At 41.9% G+C, this 20,068-nt stretch overlaps 2 protein-coding genes across 7 annotated transcripts in view; one reads left to right on the top strand and one right to left on the bottom strand.

The window, feature by feature from the left end:
* Positions 1 to 4,384: 4,384 nt before the first annotated feature.
* Positions 4,385 to 16,810, bottom strand: DUS4L (dihydrouridine synthase 4 like). 2 transcript variants are annotated; one of them, XM_080342295.1, is made up of 7 exons: positions 16,751 to 16,810; positions 15,637 to 15,771; positions 15,280 to 15,401; positions 9,878 to 9,995; positions 8,307 to 8,429; positions 7,141 to 7,367; positions 4,385 to 5,760 (listed from the first exon to the last, which is right to left on the bottom strand). In XM_080342295.1, exons 2-7 carry the CDS (start codon positions 15,744 to 15,746, stop codon positions 5,513 to 5,515), a joined length of 948 nt encoding a protein of 315 aa, XP_080198421.1. In that variant the 5' UTR covers positions 15,747 to 15,771; positions 16,751 to 16,810; the 3' UTR covers positions 4,385 to 5,512. The 2 variants fall into 2 exon arrangements, with proteins under 2 accessions (XP_080198421.1, XP_080198422.1); XM_080342296.1 differs by lacking the exon at positions 15,280 to 15,401 and adding an exon at positions 12,248 to 12,293.
* LOC308039213 (conserved oligomeric Golgi complex subunit 5-like) overlaps positions 16,766 to 20,068 on the top strand; it is a 55,370-nt gene continuing 52,067 nt past the window's right edge. For all 5 annotated transcript variants that reach the window (XM_080342339.1, XM_080342340.1, XM_080342336.1 and 2 more), the window contains exons 1-3: positions 16,766 to 16,938; positions 17,838 to 17,977; positions 18,918 to 18,975. In XM_080342339.1, the coding sequence (XP_080198465.1) occupies positions 16,875 to 16,938; positions 17,838 to 17,977; positions 18,918 to 18,975 (262 nt within the window). In that variant the 5' untranslated portion in view covers positions 16,766 to 16,874. The remainder of the gene's footprint in view (positions 16,939 to 17,837; positions 17,978 to 18,917; positions 18,976 to 20,068) is intronic.

Below are 20,068 nucleotides of genomic sequence, written 5' to 3'. Positions count from 1 at the left end.
GTGGCATGGCCGCCGAGGGGCGAACGGGCTTGGCGGGAGAGTCGCCTCTGGTTTCACCCGGGGGAGCTGCAGGCTCCCCGCCGTCCTGCCCGCTCCTCAGAGCCCACCCTTGGCTGCCGCCCCGGCGTCCTGGGCTCTGCAGTGGCGGCTGCCGAGGGGTTTGTGTGGGGCAGCTGGAGAGTAGAGTGTGACGGTAGGCGGGAATTTACTGAGACGCTACAACTCTGTAGGAAAGTGCAGGGATCTAGACGTGGAGAAAGGTTGAAATTAGTGTATTTTTCAAGTTTAAGGCATTATTGTAAGCATTTTGCTGCAGGATCTTGCAGTGATTATCCCACTGCTCCATGACTCGAGCTTATTCAATCGAGGGCTTCGACTCTGTGGCATGCTGATTAGTTTTTGAAGTTTAGTTAAAATATTGTGTTTTCTCAATGAAAATAGGGCCATTATTCATAAAGACACCACAAATAACAACCAAACAACAGTCTCAAACACTGTTAAACAGTTCTGTTTGGACCTCATGAATAAAACAATATTCCTCCAGAAAATCTTGTTCCATCCTGCTGTCCCGTGTGGTGCTTTTAATCAGCATAACGAGGCTCCGAGCACATTATTTCCATACCTTGGTACCCATTTTGCCATTTCTTGATGGTCTCTTTCGTCACCCTTGCAACTCTTCTTATTTGCCCCTGCATAACCATAATCCCTTTTCCACATTGTTCCCAGTTTTGCTGTATCTGTACCCACATCCAGTATTTCTGGTGCCGTTACTTGGACAGCCTTGGCCCTGTGTGGTATTACCGAGGTACTGATATGGTTATCGGGCACTCCTGCCCCTGCAAGTTTCTAGTCCTGAAAGGACTCCCCCAGACTGCTCTCCAGTTATCTGCCTAGTTCACTTGTTTTTGACGTAACTCCCTCTTAACTACCCGTGAAATCCAGCCATCCATTCCAGTGCTAGCTGTGGCTTTTGCCACCTTCTCACGCTGTTGTATGTCAAAACCAGCAGCTTCATGTCACATTCAGGAGTTTCCTGCACCCTGTTCAGTGAGCTCAGGCCAGGGTCCACTCAACGGTTTCTCAACTTGCCTGCACCGCTAACATCATGAGGTGCTGCTAGTGGAAGAGGTTACCTGGTCTAGCTGGGCATCACCAGCCCTCTTGACACAGGTGCCTGCTTTTGGGAATTCAGTCCCAATTAATTTCCATCAAATTGAGACAGATTAAATGCTGTGAATAGTAGCTTTTGTTACTCTAATCCATCCGAACTGAAACTGGGTAGGAAATTCTTGTATAAGCAGTTTTGAGCAGAGTTGTTTGCAGCTGCTCACAGTCTGAAATTGTTTACAGTTAAAATTTCCCAGGTCTGTGGCCTGGGGATGGAGCCAGTGTGTTAACATTTTCCTGGTTGCTGCCAAGCAATGTCTGGATGAAAGGTTACATCCCAAATAATTGTTTATGCATAGCAAACATTGGAGAGTGACACAACCAGCCATTTCAATCCAATCTACACAGTGCAAACAGCCTGGGTTTTCAGAAGTATTTCTCACATGTTTTCATAAACATATTTAATCAGAAGCATAGACAAAACATAACCTCTTAGTATGTCCCAGTAATTGCATTTTAGCTATTGGCCTACAGCCATTATACTTTATCAAAGCTGTTAAAATGTTATTAAAGACTTTACTTCCAGAGCAGTTTCCATTTCTGAGCTGCTCACTTACCTCTTCCTAGCTGCACAATGACGGGGCTGTATTTGCACATCGTTGTTGCCAGAGATTCTGATTCTGCTTTTTCACTTCGGGAGCATCGTAAGATCTCAGACTGATTCTCTCTGTGGGGACTGCTGTGCGCTGCCCCTGCGGCTGCCGCGTGTTCCACACCAACCTGGAACGCAACCTGAGGGTCAGAGAGAAGCCTCCTGCAAAGGTCTGTCAGACCTCCCTTCTGCTGAGCACCCTGCCACTCCTGGAAGATGTTCTTCTAACTGAAGTTGTACAAGTCTGGGTTGTCGCTCTAAGCCTGCATATCTTACAGTGAACCACAGCGCTATAAATATGACGCTATGCAATATAAATAATAGCTGGCTGCTTTAGGAAAAATACTCAAGAACCTTAAAATTTACAGTCAAAATGAATACTTTCCCACCAGTAAGGTGACAAAATATTCACAAGCAGAAATATGAAATGCCTGTGTATTAGAAGCTGGTTAGAGGACAGAAATATGATTAATTCTCTGCTGAACAAAAGGCAAATAGAAAGTTCAAACTTGTTCCATTCTAGTTCAGCTTGTGTGACAGCTATCTCTTAATCACACGCTTTGCCCAACTATCAACCTGAGACAGAGAAGAGACCTAAGAAACAATGGTAGGGAATGGGGAAAATGGGATTGTGCAGGCTGCGTGAGGGAGATGGGATTACTTTAGTGCAGCAGGGTAGAAGTTGCAAGAAAGTACAGGTATTATGAAAATATGGCACTGTATCAAAAATAGGGTGGTCAGCAGGACAACAGAAGTGATCCTTCCCCTGTACTCTGCATTGGTGAGGCCACACCTGGAGTATTGTGGTCAGTTCAGGAAAGACATTGAAGTGCTGGAGCGGGTCCAGAGAAGAGCAACACGACTGGTGAAGGGACTTGAACACAAGACCTATGGGGAGAGGCTGAGGGAGCTGGGCTTGTTTAGCCTGGAGAAGAGGAGGCTTAGAGGTGACCTCATCACTCTCTATAACTACCTGAAGGGAAGTTCTAGCCAGGTGGGGATTGGTCTCTTCTCCCAGGCAGTCAGCAATAGGACAAGGGGGCATGGGCTTCAACTCTGCCAGGGGAAATTTAGGCTGGATATTAGAAAGAAATTATTCACAGAGAGAGTGGTCAGGCATTGGAATGGCTGCCCAGGGAGGTGGTGGACTTACCGTCCCTGGAGGTTTTTAAACTGAGATTGGACATGGCACTTAGTGCCATGATCTGGTAAATGGACTGGAGTAGGACCAAGGGTTGGACTTTATGATCTCTGAGGTCTTTTCCAACCCAGTGCATTCTGTGATTCTGTGCGATTCAAATGGCTTATAATGAGATATATGATTACACTGTAAAACAACAGTTGAAGCTAAATAACTAGCTCCCATCTTTAGCAATTTATGTATATTTGAACAGTATGGCTGTTAAGAGTGTGGCTTTAAGACTCCAATTTTGCAGTTTATTCTATGTCAACACAGTGAAGAGTGTTCAGATGCATACAAAATCCACAAAGGAAGAAGACATACAATTAATTTAACTCTCAAAAAAGGATGATCAACTTCTGTTGACTTTTATGATGCATAATTGGCCAGATCAAGCACTCCTTAATTACGAGTGATATTAACAGCAACCTAGGTCTTATACTTCAGGCAGAAATCTCTGATTGATCTCACACAGGCACAACAACTGTTGCCATCAAAATCACCAAGTATTCAGTTCCTAAATAGGTCAAGGTATTTAAAGTCCTCAAAAATTCAGTTTCCCCGCTATTACACACAAAATAAAAGCCAAATCCAAACACTTTACATTTATGTTATTTGATTATAATAAATAACTTTTTCTGTTCTGCTGCTTGTGGCCAATGAGACACTTCACAGCAAGTAACGGTTGCTTGCCAAATAATAAAAATCTTAAGAAAATGCTAATACAGGGCTTGGTTAATACTTTCAAGAATCCCTTTCTTCTACAACCCAGTTGTATAGTTTTACTTTTCAGTTTTGATGCAGAGGGCTGTAGGCATTTCCAGAACTGAGGAGAACTGAGCATTGCACTATAGTTGGATGAACTTGAGACTGGAAATTCAGCAGTACAAAACACAATGTCATGCAGCTGGGAAATAAGAACTTTTGCTGTAAAACTGGGAGTTCATAAATTACATGATGAATATTAGCTGAGGAAAAGCAAAGTATTAGAAGACATTGCTGGGGTTTTACCTGAAATGCCATACATAATTGTGCTCATCCAGTGTGAAGAAAACATTACAATCCAGAAGAACGAAGGAATGGAGAACCAACCACACCAAAAAAGGCTGTAGAGATTGTGTCAATTAGCCTAGGACAGCAAAGCATGTCTGTAGTTTTCCATTTGTTAACACATCAGGAAGGTGACCACATCAGAAGAGCTACATAACTTCAGTGTCTTAAATAGTCACCTGGACTTGATGGTTGTATCTTTCAAACTTTTGTTCATGTGCCTAAATTGGAAGATATTAGCTATAAAAAAATCATCAAGTCTTTTACGCCATTGCATTAAAAGAATTGTGAGAATGTAGGTAGTTGAATGATTAGAAGATTTGGGGAGTACCATCAAAAGCAACCATCCCTCCCCCAGGTTGTTACAGTTTATAGTGTAATAAAAAAAATTACAGTTGCATACAAAACCAAGTAATTTATTTAGAAAATTTAGAACTATTTACTTGTATATTCACAGAAGTATCAGAGTCAGAAAACTAAGCAATTTCTGGTATGAATTTATGTGTAAACATTTAAAGAAAACAAACTATTTGATTACAAATAATTGTACTGCACAGATTTGTGAAATTTCCCTTGCAGAACAAATGCAGCTGGTCTGTAATGCTATTATCTTGTTCTAATTTTCACGATTTCCCTCCTATACAAAGATTCTAAGCCAAGTGGCTGTCATGCTTTGATAAGCAACATGCCAGCAGGCAGAAAGGACTGTAAGAGCCCCACTGAGAGAATCTGTTAGCTTTTCTTTGACCTATAAAGTTCTGTTTTGGTATATGACAGGGATTTAGTCTTTTATATAATTATTATACAGTAGATAAACAAACCTGAATTTAGTTAGGTTGAACTTTCAAGTCTTTTAATTTAGATTCAGTTGTTTGTACTTACTTTAAACTACCTCTTCATTTTACTCTTTCCTTCTTTCTGTCATTTATCTGTTCTAGGCTTCTTTCACTATATGAAGTGTGGAATTTTTCTGAGTCGTAAGCAAGTTTAGAAAGTTTAAAACTGCAAAAGAAACATTTAATTTTAAAGAGGATACTATGCTGGGCCACAAGGCCTCGCAGTCTTTAAACCTGAAAAATGTACTCAAAGGTACAGCTTATGTCAGTTAAGGCAAAAATGCCTATAATTGCTCCCTTCATATTCTTTTGGTCTCAAATTCTTGGTGTTATTTATGAGTAGTTGTTCTGAATTTGGGAGGTTTCACATAAGAAAGGCCCTAGTTTTGCCAACACATTGCTGTGAGCAATTGTCCGGTGAAAAAAAATTACTGGAATCTTACAATAATCCTCTGTGTAGCAGTGCATTTTAAATAGAACACAACATTTGTGCAATCTGGAATATTTTCTGGAGTGAAAAATGCTGACATAAAAATACTAAAGTATTATCCTGATCAGAATGTTATGCTGTGTTGAAAATATGCAATATATGAGTATGACTTATAAGTAGGAACCCAATTAAAACTTCAACAATGTGTTGACAATTGCAAAATACAAGTTTACATAGAACTAAAATACTTTCAGTTATCACACGCCATAATGGTTGTTCAGATAATCTAGTACTGCTGAGGTACTTGATAAAGCATTAAAAACTTTTTTCTCTTGTTTTGAAGTTATGCGTTCCATCATGTACATCAAGTGGTGGTGAAAACATGTAAAAGGAGTTCCATGCTCAAGAGCAATGTCAACCCAGTCCTGGATGCACTCCAAAGGTGTCTCTTCGTATCCTGCAAACATTGCCGGATTTGCTAAGAGTCCTCGAGCCACCATTATACCTTCAAATTGGAAATGAAAGTAAGTTACATTATAGTTTAAATTTTACATTAGATCTTCCTGTAGACAACCACCCAAAGCTTACAGACAAGCAATGGGAGAACAACAGGGATGATCATTATAGCTGTATCAGAGAAATGATCCAAACTTCAGAGTACTACAATACCTGTCAACGCATTCCACTTGATGACATATCCTGCCAGAAATTTTGAAATGAAACGCAGGACACAGAAGCTTTTCTTCCCTACTTCTGAAACCACAATTCAATACTATTTTGTTTTTATTTGCTACACACACACAAGCCTGCCTTTTTAACATACAATTATGATGGAAAGACACAAGGGTAGTAGTATGCTAAATTTAGTTATTTTTAGTGCAACTCAGCTGATTCACTGACATAGAATCCTTCCTCCAGTAAGAGCTCAATGTCTCAATTATATAAATCTCAGGGTTCTTGATCTGCAGTAAATCTTTCTGAAGTGTATTTACAACTATAATTCCAAATTGTCAGACAAACCCATAGAAATTCTATTGTAATTTTTCTGTGATTAAGAGATTCTGTTTTCCTGCACTGTCAACACATAATCTATCACATTTAGTCTCCTCTTCAACTAGTTTTTATTGCTGCCATTAAATATCAATAGTGTCAAAAGAGACCTGCCACATGAACGTTTCCATGTAACACTAGCTACTGTTCTCTGTCCTGTTATTCTCTAGCTGTGAGATCCAAAGTTTATAGATACAGATCACCCCTTCAAAACATTTACTGAATTTTCATATTGTCTTGAAACCATAGACAGTTGCAGGAATCTATTCTGCCTAAATAACTTCAGGGCAATCCTTTACGCCAAAATTCTACCAGTGAAGTGTATGATGACATAAATACATACAGATATGAGAGTGCAAACACTCACCATGTCCTTGAAGCTAACCATCTTAACTGTTAAGGATTTGGCTTAGAAATATTTCCTTTTTCCGGCATATTCTAGCTGTAAGAAATCTGCTCCGTGTGCAGGAAGTAGAGATTTCTAAGTGGAAGTTTACAGTTCTTTAAAAGATGATCAGCTCCATAAAGAGATGGAATGAATATTTGAAGTGAACTGAACTCCACTACTGAGTGATGAGACAGCATAATTAAACAAAGAGCTTTTGTAATTTGCCTTGGAAATCATTATTTGTGGCTTTGAATAACAGTGCTCTAGTGCTCTGATGATTACAAGTGATTCTGTTTATGAGAATCCAAAGTCATCTAAAATATCCTCTTTCATTTGTCTCCTCAAAGAGCAAAAAGCACTCAAATCATGTCCTACTTACAGCCAAAATAAATACGTTGAAATCTGATTTGTAAGTTTACTTAGAAAATAGAATATGTATAATCTTACCATCTGCTCCTGTCAAATGATGAACATTTTCAGCATCTTTTAAAGTTTTAATGTCTCCATTAGCCACAACAGGTATGGACATGCTTTGTTTAATTATTTTAATTGCATCATAATGTACAGGCTGATGTCTTTCTTGTACACTTCTCCCATGTACTGTAATCCATGACACACCAGTTGCTTCGGCTTTTTGACAAAGGTCAACTGTTCTTTTTAAGTCCTCATGGATCCTAAAATTCCAAGGAATGAAAACATTAGATAGTAAGTTACCTGAACTGTACAAAAAGCCCCATCCCTAAGGAGGAGTTACCACAGGTTTGTATAACAGTATAAATAAAGAAAATACTACTGTTGGAAGATATAGAGGTTTTTTTTGTTTAATAAAGACATATGAGTGTAATGTATTGAAACCACTATTTAATTTAGCACTTCCTAATTAAATTGCATCTCTGAAATACACATGGTAAAATTTATAGACATTAAGCAAAGGGTGCCCAAAAGATTCTATAAAATAAACTTCATTATTTTTGCGTATTTTGTGAAAAAAAATCCGATTTATACTAGTTTCCCTTTCCTGAAGGACTGCAAACTCAGTTGAAATTTAACTGACAGATATGCAAAAGCCACAGGGGATGTATGGATAAATAGCTGGTGAAGTGGTTTACAGAAGTTTCGGAAGTGATGAAGGGAAGCAGGATGTATTCCTTACAGCAGCTGTGAGGACCAGTTCCTAGTTTTGTTACTCTTCCTTTTATAGCCAACGGCAACTGTGGCCTCCAACAGCTCACAAAGTAAATCCTTGTGACAGTACAGATCATGCATTGCTTTTCTTGTATGGAACCCTAGATCTTTTAGCTTGTGCTTTCATGTTGTTTGGATTGCAAGAAAACTCCAGCATCCAGTAGGTTATCCAGGTAAGCCATCAAAGGCTGTGCTGGTTCTACTATCTAAGCCTGGGATTGCTTGCCCCAGATATTCTTCCACCATCTGGGGTCAAAAAATCTCAGCAGTCTTCACATGTAAGAAAATAATTATAATGTGTAATAATAGAATTTGATATATTAAAATATAGTGTAACTATTACACTAATATGTTTCTTTAAAAAAAAAAAGTTAAAAGGATTCTTCCATGTACCACGAAGTAGTAAGAAGCACTTAAGTTAGACCTACCTTATTTTAATAGATACTGAAAATCCAGGGTTGTCAATCTGATTCCGTACATGTCTCACCATATCTCGAATGAGCTCTGGTTTATTTATTAAGCAAGCACCATAACCTTCTGACATTGCCCATCTTTAAAACAAAAAGAACATTTGTTCTCTACATTTGAAAAAATGCAAACCTATTTCAGTCAAATAGATCAGTTTCTTTCCTTAGGACCTTTAGAATGTGTGGCTGAGTAAACAGAGATAGTACTGGCTGTTTGACACCAGCTTTTAGATCCCCATTCAGTCTCCATTGTGCTGTTAGAACTTTGGACAAGTTACTAATCTCTTCCAGTTCAATTTTCTGTCCACAAAATGGAGTCACAAGATAAATTAGCATTTAATCAATGATGGTTTAGATCATATATAAAATAGTTTGATGTTTCCTTTTCCATTGGATCATGGATTTCTTCTAAACAGAAAATTACTTTGGATTGAAAAGGAAGATTTTTGGAGTGCAAGTAAGGATATTATTTCAGTAATATTCTGTTTTCCCTCAACTGCAAAAGACTTTATTTTGATTGGCAGGAATAATCTTCGCTTCGCTTTAGCAGCAGCAGTTTTTTTCTTAAATATTTTTTTCTAATAAAGGCAGATTAAGTGCACGAAGTTAGGTTATTTTGAAACCAGCACACACAGGAAACAAAGGATTCAAAAGTCAGCATATATTTTTTGCCTAAAAGGAACTTACAGTGTGGCATACTTAACTGTAGTTAGCTTAGAAAAAAATACAAATTTCCATTCTGAAGTCTGAGATCTCTCCAGAAAAGTTTTCTCAAATACTATAATTTTAATATTATAATTTTAAGTCAAGACAACCTAATTAGAATAGACAAATTAAGTATTTTCTTTTGCTTTCCTACATTTATCTTTGAGGTCTTCACTTAGAAAAAGACTGCCTGACAAGCATGTAAGAAATAGTTCTCAACTGAATGAGTTCACAAGAATCTTCGTTTATGCATTACTACTTTGTTTCACTATTAAGACAAAATCTTAATCAATTTAAGTGAAAAGTAGATCACTAAGTCACTGTACTTATAAACCTAATAAAAGATGGAAGAAATTATTTTCAGCACTTCCAGAATAATATAATCTGTATAATTATATTTTAGAGACTATCCCTCATTTGCAGAAGTCTGAGACATCAGGGATTTGCCTCGTTATTTTGGGAATTGCCACATCATTTCTGAAAACACTCTCCAAATTATTTGCAGCAAGCTCTTTTTGGTAATGCATATTTAACAGCTGTTGAGAAGGGATGGACATTTTCCTTCTGAGCCAACACTCAATATCTCAGAAGTGAAAAAAGGCAAGCTGGCAAATACATCTGGTTTTCCCAGTCTCACCATGGTGACAGGCATCTCAGAACATTCAGAACAGTGCCTTGCCACAGAGACATTCCTGACAGGTTAAAAAGCTGTTTCTCTGTCAAAGTCTATTTTTAAGTTAAGACAGAAGTTACTATGAAAATGAAGACCAGCATTCTTCATTCTCAAATGATTTCATCATATTTATCCAGCTTTTTCAAAACTTTACCTTTGAGGACAGCCACAGTTCAGGTCTATTCCATCTGCAAAAGGACAGACGATACGGGCAGCATCACACAAAACCTGTGCTTCTTTAGCAGCAAACTGAACAATCAATGGACGATCACCTACTCCAAAGAAAAGATATTTAGAGATTAAAAAACCCAAACCAAACAAACAAAATAAAAAGAAGAAATTCTAAATGTTTAATGTTTTCATATATTGAAAAGCTGCCTGGCGACGCTCCTGGGCAACTGGCTCTAGATGACCCCGCTTGAGCATGGACACTGGATAACATGACCTACAGAGGTCCTTCCTTTTTTTGTGATCCTATGAGCCCCAGATTACAAATAAATAGAGGTAGCTGACCAGTGGTTACTAAATGAGTATGTCTATTGAGATAGGTGGGAATTCAGACAAACACGTGGCCTAGATGGCTGCTGCTGGCTCAACTTATACTTTTTCTGATTGAAACTGGTTAGATGCTTATCTTTCACAAAGATGATATATGAAACTAAGTATTCCTTATTTTTCAGCAGCCATTGTGCTTCCCCTTCTAGCCTGTCCCTTCTTGTCTGAACACTGCGTCTTTGCTGCGCTGAGACAGCTGTCTGTCTTGCCAGGTGGGAAACTTGCTGTTGTGGTGTAACCTGAGCCAGCAACTCAGCACCACACAGCCGCCCGCTCACTCCTCACGCCATGGGATGCGGGAGAGAATCAGAAAAGTGAGAAAACTTGTGGGTTGACATAAAGACAGTTTAACAGGTAAAGCCACAGACGCAAGCAAAGCAAAACTAAGAATTCATTTACTGCTTCCCATGGGCAGGCAGGTGTTCAGCCATCTCCAAGACAGCAGGGCTCCATTACATGTAATGGTTACTTGGGAAGACAAACGTCATCACTCTGAACGTCTTGCCTTTCCTTCTTCTTCCCTCCAAATATATACTGAGCATGGCATCTTATGGTATGGAGTATCCCTTTGGCCAGTTTAGGTCAGTTGTCCTGCCTGTGCCCCCTCCCAGCTTCTTGTGCACCTGCAGCTTTCTAAATGAAAAGTGCTTGGCTTGTGTCATGTACTGATAAGGATAATGGCTGAAACATTGTGGCAAAACCAGTTCATCCCGCCACAGGAGATGATATATTCAGTATAAGGTAAATTAGGTGAATTGTGATTTACATATCAAAGACAAGCCACAGACCAGTCTGGCTGGTCAGTACAGGAGGTGGGGGACATGTGCCGGAGGGCACATAGCTCCACCTTCTGGTACGCCCAGCGTGGCACAAAGGGAAAAGCTGAGACCCTTCAACATGGCTGGAGACTTGTCAATCTTTCACAATCACCCCTTCCCCCCAGACTTTTCTCTCTTTCACAACAACATCTCCAGAAAAGACCAGAAGTTACCCAAGCAGGCAACCCAGAGGGCTATAAAGGCCTACCTTGTACAAGCACTGGTGGCGCCCACCCACCATCCTGAGGACCACTCTGCCCATCAGTCTCACCACATGAACTGAACAAGACACCAGAGGACGCCACATGTTGCTGGACCCAAGACTGTGAACTCCATCACACATAAAGCAGAGCCATATGGATGGTGAAATCTCTCTTTTCTTTCTTTCCGATACTTCTACCTTTTTTGCTTTCCCTTCTATAAGTAACATAGTAACATAAGATTTACAACCCTGCATATGCCGCAAAATTTTTATGTTTACCAATTAAATCTACAATAACGTAAATCCTTCTGTCATCAAATCAAATACCATTTGGGCCAAGGTGCAAAATAAAAGCCTTTTGTTTGTGGACCTTAAGTACTGTGTGTACTGTTTTCCAAATGAGGGGGGACCCACAAACCTGAGTCACTTTTCCCCTCATACCGGATGGCGGGATGTGACAACTTGGTATAAACATTGCTTGGCAACAACCAAAACATCAGTGTATTATCAAGATTCTTCTCATACTAAATCCAGAACACAGCACTATACCGGCTACTAGGAAGAAAATTAACCCTACCCCAGCTGAAACCAGTACACTGTTTACAGAACCAATCCTTCAGAAAGGAGCTAAAAACCCCAAAGGCTTTGCCCTTCCTTATCCCCGTCCATCTTTTCCCCCTCCTGTGCCAACATGGCTGCTTTTTATCCACAGTGTGATATGCAGAGCTGGAATGAGAACACACGGACCCAGGCAGCTTTAGCAGCTTTGTCTCAAGTGGGAAACCAAAGTGTCAGTGCTCCTCAACTTGGGTCTGCTGAACTACTTGTGGTTTACTAAGCCCCTGCAGAGAGCCAGATGGTCATTTGGAACACGCTCTCCTCTTTTACAGCTACTGCATTACATTAAAGGCATCTAAAAATATCTCAAACGGTCTTAGCACTCACTTACCGTATAAACAATTGCTGCAGTCAAGAGAAAGCGGGATATCTGAGCCCTGATGGAAAGAGATGATCCAGCAAATGTATAAAGCAAGTGCACGAAGCAAGTGCACTTCTAGTACTGAAAAGACCACAAGTGCTTCTGAAGATTTTTCTGTTTTAGTGAAAAAGAAGTAGTTCTTGAAGTAGTGCAGCTTAAGTCAGAAAGGGCAGCAGTACCCTCTCAATCAAGCTGAAACACTTCTAGAAGTTACCTAAAAATCCAGCAAGCAAAAAACAACTCCTTGCATATTTTCAAAACAGCATCTATTTAATACAGAGCTCCAGCTGAAAGAGATTTATATTGTTACACCTAATATTATGGAATAACCCCACACTCCCATTTTTTTGGTTGAGGATTAGGTAATAAAAATACCAAGTCTAGCCATATTAATTTTTTAGCAGCAGCCACAAAGAACAGCTACCTCTGCTTGAGAAATATGCAACAAAGAAACATCAATGCTGAAGAAAATGGAAAACAGAAATTGCAATTGTAGATTCCAAACCTACTTCAGTAATAAGAATACAAAATCCCAAACAGCCAGGAAGTTAAACAGAAAAACACAGTAAAATTTCACAACCTGTTGTGGAGCTACTTGTTAAAATCATAAAAGTTAACAATATAAATACTATAATCTTGACAAAGCTGTCTGAGGCAGAATGTTTTAGAGGCCTATAGAATTAAGGCCAGCATGAAAGAAGTGAATAGCGATAAGATGTTTGAAACACTAGAACATTTCATTTTGCACCCCTTGTTATCAGGCAGCAAAGCTACAGCATAAAGGAGAATTTCCTCTTTCCCTGCCCCTGCACCCCCCCAGAATACACTACATATCCAAAGTGTGGAACTTCATTGCCACAGGCTGTTGAGTGGATTGGAAATATAAGTAAATTCAAAGGGGGAAAACTAGTGGCTCTGTGGAGCTTTGAGCCATACATATTGTTACTTATGTTCTTATTTATTTTTACACATAAAGAATTATTCATGCTTTTAAAAGTTGTATTCTACTAATAAGAGAGTCTACCTGTGTTTCCCAATGTGACTTCTCTCTGGAATTGCTCTACTCTATTTGAATAATGCACAACAGTAAACAGCCAGTGCCAAAATAACAATATGTACTTCCCCTGCTATTATATATACACTTATGAAACCACCAATTCAGTGGTCTGAATAGATTAAATAATCACATTTCACAGATTCTGCATGCTGATCTTATTAGCACGTTAGCAGCGCTCTCTTCATTCCTGCGGTTGTGGCCTATGCTTGTGTGTTCCTTGTTACACTTTTCTTCTGCAGCCACTTCAGGCCAGCAGATCTGTACCATTATTGTCACATCACTTTCATCTTTTGCTTTACAGCCAGAGCTCTGTACAACTCCTTATACTCCTTCCTTTTGTATGTGTTTTGGTTATGTTTCTGTACCATGCCCGAAGCCTTGCTTCTCCTCATCAACCCCGGCCATGCTTCAGCCTTCAACCTTTGGAGACTGAGAGGTGACCTTATTAATGTTTACAAATATATAGAGGGTGAGTGTCAGGGGGATGGAGCCAGGCTCTTCTTGGTGACAACCAACGGTACGACAAGGGGTAATGGGTTCAAACTGGAACACAAGAGGTTCCACTTAAATTTGAGAAGAAACTTATTCTCAGTGAAGGTGACAGACACTGGAACAGGCTGCCCAGGGGGGTTGTGGAGTCTCCTCCTCTGGAGACATTCAAAACCCGCCTGGACACATTCCTGTGTAACCTCACTGTGTAAGTGTTCCTGCTCCAGCAGGGGGATTGGACCAGATTATCTTCTGAGGTCCCTTCCAATCCCTAACATTCTGTGATTCTGTGAACCTCCTGGTCTCTTCTTGCTCCTTTTTATCACCCTCTCAAAATCTCAAGGAGTCCACCAACAACCCCTCCCACTTTTCTACTCCAGCTAATTTGAAACTGCTTCTTTTATCAGTCCTTGATTCCACTGTATCAATGTCTGGTCTATTAATCTTTTCATCTTTAGCAACCCCTTAGTTTTGTTAGAGACCAGAAAGTTTTTTCTGATGAGTTAACTTTTCGTTTCTGAAAGACACAAGAAACAGCAATTGCTGGGAAAAGAATCTTCCTACCATCCTGTACTGGCTCTGGCTGGGATGGAGTTAATTTTAAACTGTATTTGAAGTATATTTATAGCAACCTGTATGGTGCTGTGTTTTTGATTTTGTGACAAAACCAGTGTTGATAATGCACCAGTGCTTTGGCTATTGCTACACAGTACTTGCACAGTGACAAAACCTTTTCTCACTCTGTCTCCCCATCCCCAGCAAACAGACAGAGGTAGGCAAAAAACTGGAAGTGGACACGGCTGGGACAGCTGACCCCAACTGGCCCAGAGAATATTGCACACTGCACAACATCAAGTTCAGCAATAAAACTGGAGCAGCAAGGGATGAAGAAAGGGGGCTGGGACACAGAAATTGTGTTGTGGAGTTGTGGAGTTTGTGGAGTTTGTAGAGGGGGGTTGTGGAGTTTCCTTCTCTGGAGACATTCAAAACCTGCCCAGACACATTCCTGTGTAACCTCATCTGGGTGTTCCTGCTCCGGCAGGGGGACTGGACCAGATGATCTTTTGAGGTCCCTTGCAACGCCTAACATTCTGTTATTCTGTGATTCCTATTCTCCCCCTGTGCTGCTGGGGGGCATGGAAGAGGAACAAGTGAGCAGCTGTGTGGGTGCATAGCTACTGGCCAGCTATGTGTGATCAAACCACCACACATCTAAATCAGTTTGGAGGCCCCGATTTCATGTGGAGATAAGATTTTCCGCTATTTCATTTAACACACTATCACTTGGGTGTGCTTACTGTCACTTAGAATATTTCTATTGTTTTACAATCCATCAGATCGTATATCAAAATTGTTAATGGATGTCAAGTCGTGTGACAGACTTCATTCGCTTGGCCAATTTGGCTTATCACCACATAAAACATTCTGACAAGGCAATGATTTATTAAAAAAATACCTTTGTTTGTTGTGAATTCGCTGTCTCTGGCTTTTGCAGATCTCACAAAATCAGCTGCCACTATCATTGGTGTGTAACACAAATCACAACTGTACTTCCTAACCAAGGTTCTGAAAGCCAACCTGCAGACATATGAAAATTAAGAGGTAGATAGTAAAGAATTTTTTTCTGATTAGCTATTCTAAAAAGCTGTTCTGATATGCAGTACTGTGGGGATGTCCAATTATAATAATAAGATAAAACATGTCCCACATCTATCTCTGTTTCAAATAACTGAAAAAGGTAATAATCTTTCTTTTTCCAGTCAAGATAAACTTCCTCAGACAAAAAAACCTGACATAGTTGACAGTTACTTACTTTGAATAGCGGACCATAGGGGCACATATTTTTACAACTTGCCCAGAATGAAACAAATCCATGGGATCCTTTACTTGGCATTGTTCAGTTTCTACGATGTCGCCAATCATGTATAATTGACAATCCTTTCAGCATCTGGAAAAACAAACAGTGTTTGCAGTATAAGGAATTCAGCTGTTTCTCATGGGCCACACAGCAAAGCATTAGAGCTTAAACTGGACTTGCCTTTCGGTAAAGCATCCTGCAAGAAGGTGAAGTGACCTTCAGAGGTCACCTAGTCCAACCCCCCTTCAATGAGCAGGGACATCTTCAACTAGATCAGGTTCCTCAGAGCCCCGTCCAGCCTGGCCTGGGATGTCTTCAGGGATGGGGCATCCACCACCTCTCTGGGCAACCTGGGCCAGTATTTCAACACCCTCATTGTAAAAAATTCCTTCCATTTCTAGTCTGAACCTCTCTTCTTCAACACCATTACCCCCGTCTTGTCGTAACAAGCCCTGCTAAAAAGTTTGTCCCTCCCTTGCAGTGTCAGAACACGCCTGTTGCCACCAGAAGTGCCCCGCTGTACCGCTGTACCTGGTGACACCCGCTGTACCGCTGTACCTGGTGACACCCGCTGTACCGCTGTACCTGGTGACACCCGCGGTACCGCTGTACCGCTGTACCTGGTGACACCCGCGGTACCGCTGTACCTGGTGACACCCGCTGTACCGCTGTACCTGGTGACACCCGCGGTACCGCCGGTGTGTTTAATTTCTCTCAGCACGGACCGCTCGGGCCGCCAGGCAGGTCCCGGCCCTGAGTCTGGACCAGGCGCTCCGGGCAGCCCCTGCCCAGCCCTGGCCCGCGGGCCTCAGGGAGAAAGTTCTTCCCCATGTCCGGCGAGAACCGCCGCTGCGCTAGTCCAGGTCCGCTGCCTCCCGTCCTCCCGCTACAGGCCCAGCTCCCTCCGCCTCTCCCGCACGGCGGGGGCTGCGGCCCGACCACCCCGGCGTGCGCTCGCTCTCGTTTGCCGGAGCTTTCCGGGCGCCGCCGCCCGCGCCGCCCGCGCTGCTCCGCCAGGCCCAGCCCCGCGCCGCCCGCGCTGCCCCGCCAGGCCCAGCCCCGCGCTCACCACGCGCGCTGCCGCTGCCGCCCGCCCGCCCGCTCGCGGGGCGGCCCCGTTCCGTCGCGCACCTTCGCCATCATCGCCGCGCGCCGCCGCCCGGGAGTGACGCGCGTCCCCGGCACCTGCCAGCATGGAGGAGGCGGCGGGCGGCGGCGCGGCCCCGGCCCCGGCCCTCGCTGAGCTGCTGGCGGACGGTGAGGCGCGGCCGGTGGCGGCGGGGGGGCCGCGCGGGGCTGGCTTGGCGGCGGCAGCGGGGGGAGGCAGCGCCTGGGTGCGCTCCCGCCGGCGGGACCGTGTCGGGGGTGCCGTCCCCGAGGAGACGGAGGGTCCTGCCTGAGGGCGGTGTTGGGCCGGGCGGGCAGAGCCGGAGGAGAGGCCGCGGTGCTCGGGACGGGGCGAGGATGGCGGGGAACCCCCGCGCTGTGAAGTGACGGAAAGTTTCGGCGGCGGGGGGGCCGGGGCTGCTGCCGAGCGACCCCGCGCGGGCCGGAGCCCCCGGTGCGGCACAGGGACTGTCACAGCGCGGTCCCTGGCGGGGACAAAAAGTGCTCTGAGAGACGAGGGTGCTTGGTGACACCGGTGTGTGCCGTCCGGAAACCCGGGTCTTGCTTGATCCAGAGTCATCGCTGCAGTATCGCTCCTTAATTTAGTGTTTTTAAACCAATACCGTTATGAGCGTCCGGCATTATTTCCTGGAGTGGTGTCTCATGCCGCTTCGATCCTCCGCAGTCTGAAGGTGAGAAGTGCATGTCTGAGAACGGCTACAACCTCAACAGCCTCACCCTGGTTACACTGTAAAGTTTGAAGAAGTAGGTGTCAATGCTTTTTAATGTATTCTACTCAAGAAAAGGATGTCGGGAATAAAGGAACATGTGTCTTTTTCACCATTTACAACCCTCCCCAGCCCCCCAGTCATAATCTCCAAACTTGATTGTGGTCTCTTCTCAAATCGGTGTTTCATTGAATTATGAGATGTAGCGAATATATACTTTTATATTTGGAGAAACAGCAGGTCACAGAACTGTATGCTTTAGGTCCATAAATGTTATTTAACTGTTTTGAAGCATGAAGATAAAGTCTTAATCTTTTTCAGAATGTTATGCTGACTTCTTCAGAGAAGATTTTGATGTGAAAGCTTACACTTCCCAGTCCATCCATCAGGCTGTGATAGCTGAGCAACTAGCAAAACTTGCCCAAGGTATTAGTCAGTTGGATAAAGAGCTTCATTTACAAGTAAGTTTAAAGCATACTTGTTATTCTGGGGTGATTGATATAAACTAGTCAAAAGCTTAGTTATCTTATGATCTTGTTGCTTCTGAAACTAAAGGCACAACTTGCAGCAAAGCTTGTAATGAATCTGATACTTGGCTAAGTCAAGCCTACCCTTAATACTCCTACCCAGAAGCCATGTATTGCTTCGTTTTCAGTTTTGGCAGTTGACCTCTGGGTACATGGAGGTTCTGCCCTTCCTTGTAAGCATCTTCCCTGACTCTTCAAATAATCATGTCAGCTGTCAGAAGCACTGGCCTGTGTGTTGGGATGACAATTGTGAGAAGACAGGGAGTGATTTAAGTTACACCTTTTCATTCTGTGCTGGAGAGTAGCCTAGGCTTACCTTTAGTTGGGCAAATACAACTTTTGTTAGCACACCTCCACACCTTCAGGAAAGCTTTTGAGTTTGGATAGTAGGAGGCTTTTTGGTAAAATCTATAGAAACACTGTGCATCCACAGTGGACCTTGCAATGAAAACACTTGCGAAGTTTGTGGTTTGAAAACCTTCCTCTCTCCCCCTGCCCCAATTGGTAAATTCTTTGGGAACTAGCTTCTAAATGTCATAAATAGAAAATATGTAAAACGTGAACATACATTATTACTCTGTGATTATTAAGCTTACATTTACAATTATTATTATACATGGTGTGTTGAAATGTGATTGCTCTGCTGGCTTTAATTAAGATGTCAGCTATGTTGCAGTTACTGACCCTCTTCATTCTGAGCTTGCTGCTTTTGTGAATTAAAACGTGTTCTGAAAACCCTGTAATCTTTAAGGTTTGCTTGCTTTTTCCTGTGCCTACCTAATGCCTAATGTAGGAATATGATAATATTATTAGTCCTTTTGGGCAAACCTCCCCATTTTTCTGTGTTGATTTCTCTATTCTGTTTTTTTTTAAGGTTGTTGCAAGACATGAAGACCTGTTGGCCCAAGCAACTGGAATTGAATCCCTGGAAGGTAGGTACTGTTATATTGTGCTTGCTACTTCTTATAGTGGAGGAAGCACTTTTAATATTTGTTTAGGGAATGTCATTCACTGCCAACTTTGGCCCCTAATCTTAAGGCTGTGGATCTTACTTCTGAGGAGTAACATGTGGCATCTTTTTTCTTGATGTCAGTAGATGGAGCTCCAGGGAGAAGATTTGGCTGCTCCTTCTCTGGAGTAACTAACTCATAGGGAAATGTATTTTGATAATCAGTTCTGAGCAACTTTAGCAATCAGGTCTTTTAAGCCTTTAAAGGTATTTTTCTAAATAATCTTGATTTTGTTGGAACATTAATATCCGTTGTTGTAAGTACCAAGTTTGTTCATGTTGCATAAGCATGTGTTCCACAGTTTGCAAATCTTAACCGAAGAGGCATTAAAACATACTCTTAACTGCATTGAGATAGTCTATGCACACAAAGATGATGGTTTAAGTTTTGCAAAACTTGCTTATCTTTGCCCTGCTTGTGCTACGTGTGTTATATGGTTACTGTAGAATAAATACTGAGTCAACATTCATAAGAAAAAGAAAAAATGGATGTTAATAGAAACTTTAATTGTGAAGTTAGAAACACGTCTCTTGATACGTTTATCGAGAAAGTAAGTGAAGATGATGGAACTAATTCACAGTATGCACAATCATTTGGATGTGCGAAAGTGAATCTCATTAAATATTTAAAGTCAATATACCCAACTTGTTGAGTCCTTTCTTTTTTAGGTCTGTGGACTTTATTTTAATGGTACACTGATATGGTATACAGACTCTCTTCCGTCCGTAGGCAGCTCAGTAGATATCTTGAGCTACCTGCTAGCTCAAGATAGGCTAAATAGCATCATCCTGTATCTTACGCAGCAGATGGAAGGGTTGGATTGCCTTTTCACCCATCCTAATTCTGCCTTCTGGCCAGAGGCCTGCTGTATGCTCTACAACAGTGTCAGTCATAGATGGAGCAATGTCATGTGATGGGCCCTCCCTCATTATTGCAATGTAGAGTAGAAAATTCAGCCTATTTTGCCAACTTTTCACTGTATCTCTTATCTTCGTCCTCTGATATGTGAGAATTG

Source organism: Nesoenas mayeri (assembly GCF_963082525.1).
Source record: "Nesoenas mayeri genome assembly, chromosome: 1".
Taxonomy (NCBI): Eukaryota; Metazoa; Chordata; class Aves; order Columbiformes; family Columbidae; genus Nesoenas; species Nesoenas mayeri.
This window is presented reverse-complemented; position numbering and strand designations above follow the sequence as displayed.

Bases quoted from the DNA above. Each gene is read 5' to 3' on its own strand.
- DUS4L (XM_080342295.1), bottom strand. From the start codon at position 15,746: ATGATTGGCGACATCGTAGAAACTGAACAATGCCAAGTAAAGGATCCC. The intron at 9,996-15,279 runs GTATTTTTTTAA...TCTTTGGAGTAG, and splicing joins CGAATTCACAACAAACAAAG to GTGATCGTCCATTGATTGTT. The intron at 7,368-8,306 runs GTAGGTCTAACT...TTGGAATTTTAG, and splicing joins TCAGTATCTATTAAAATAAG to GATCCATGAGGACTTAAAAA.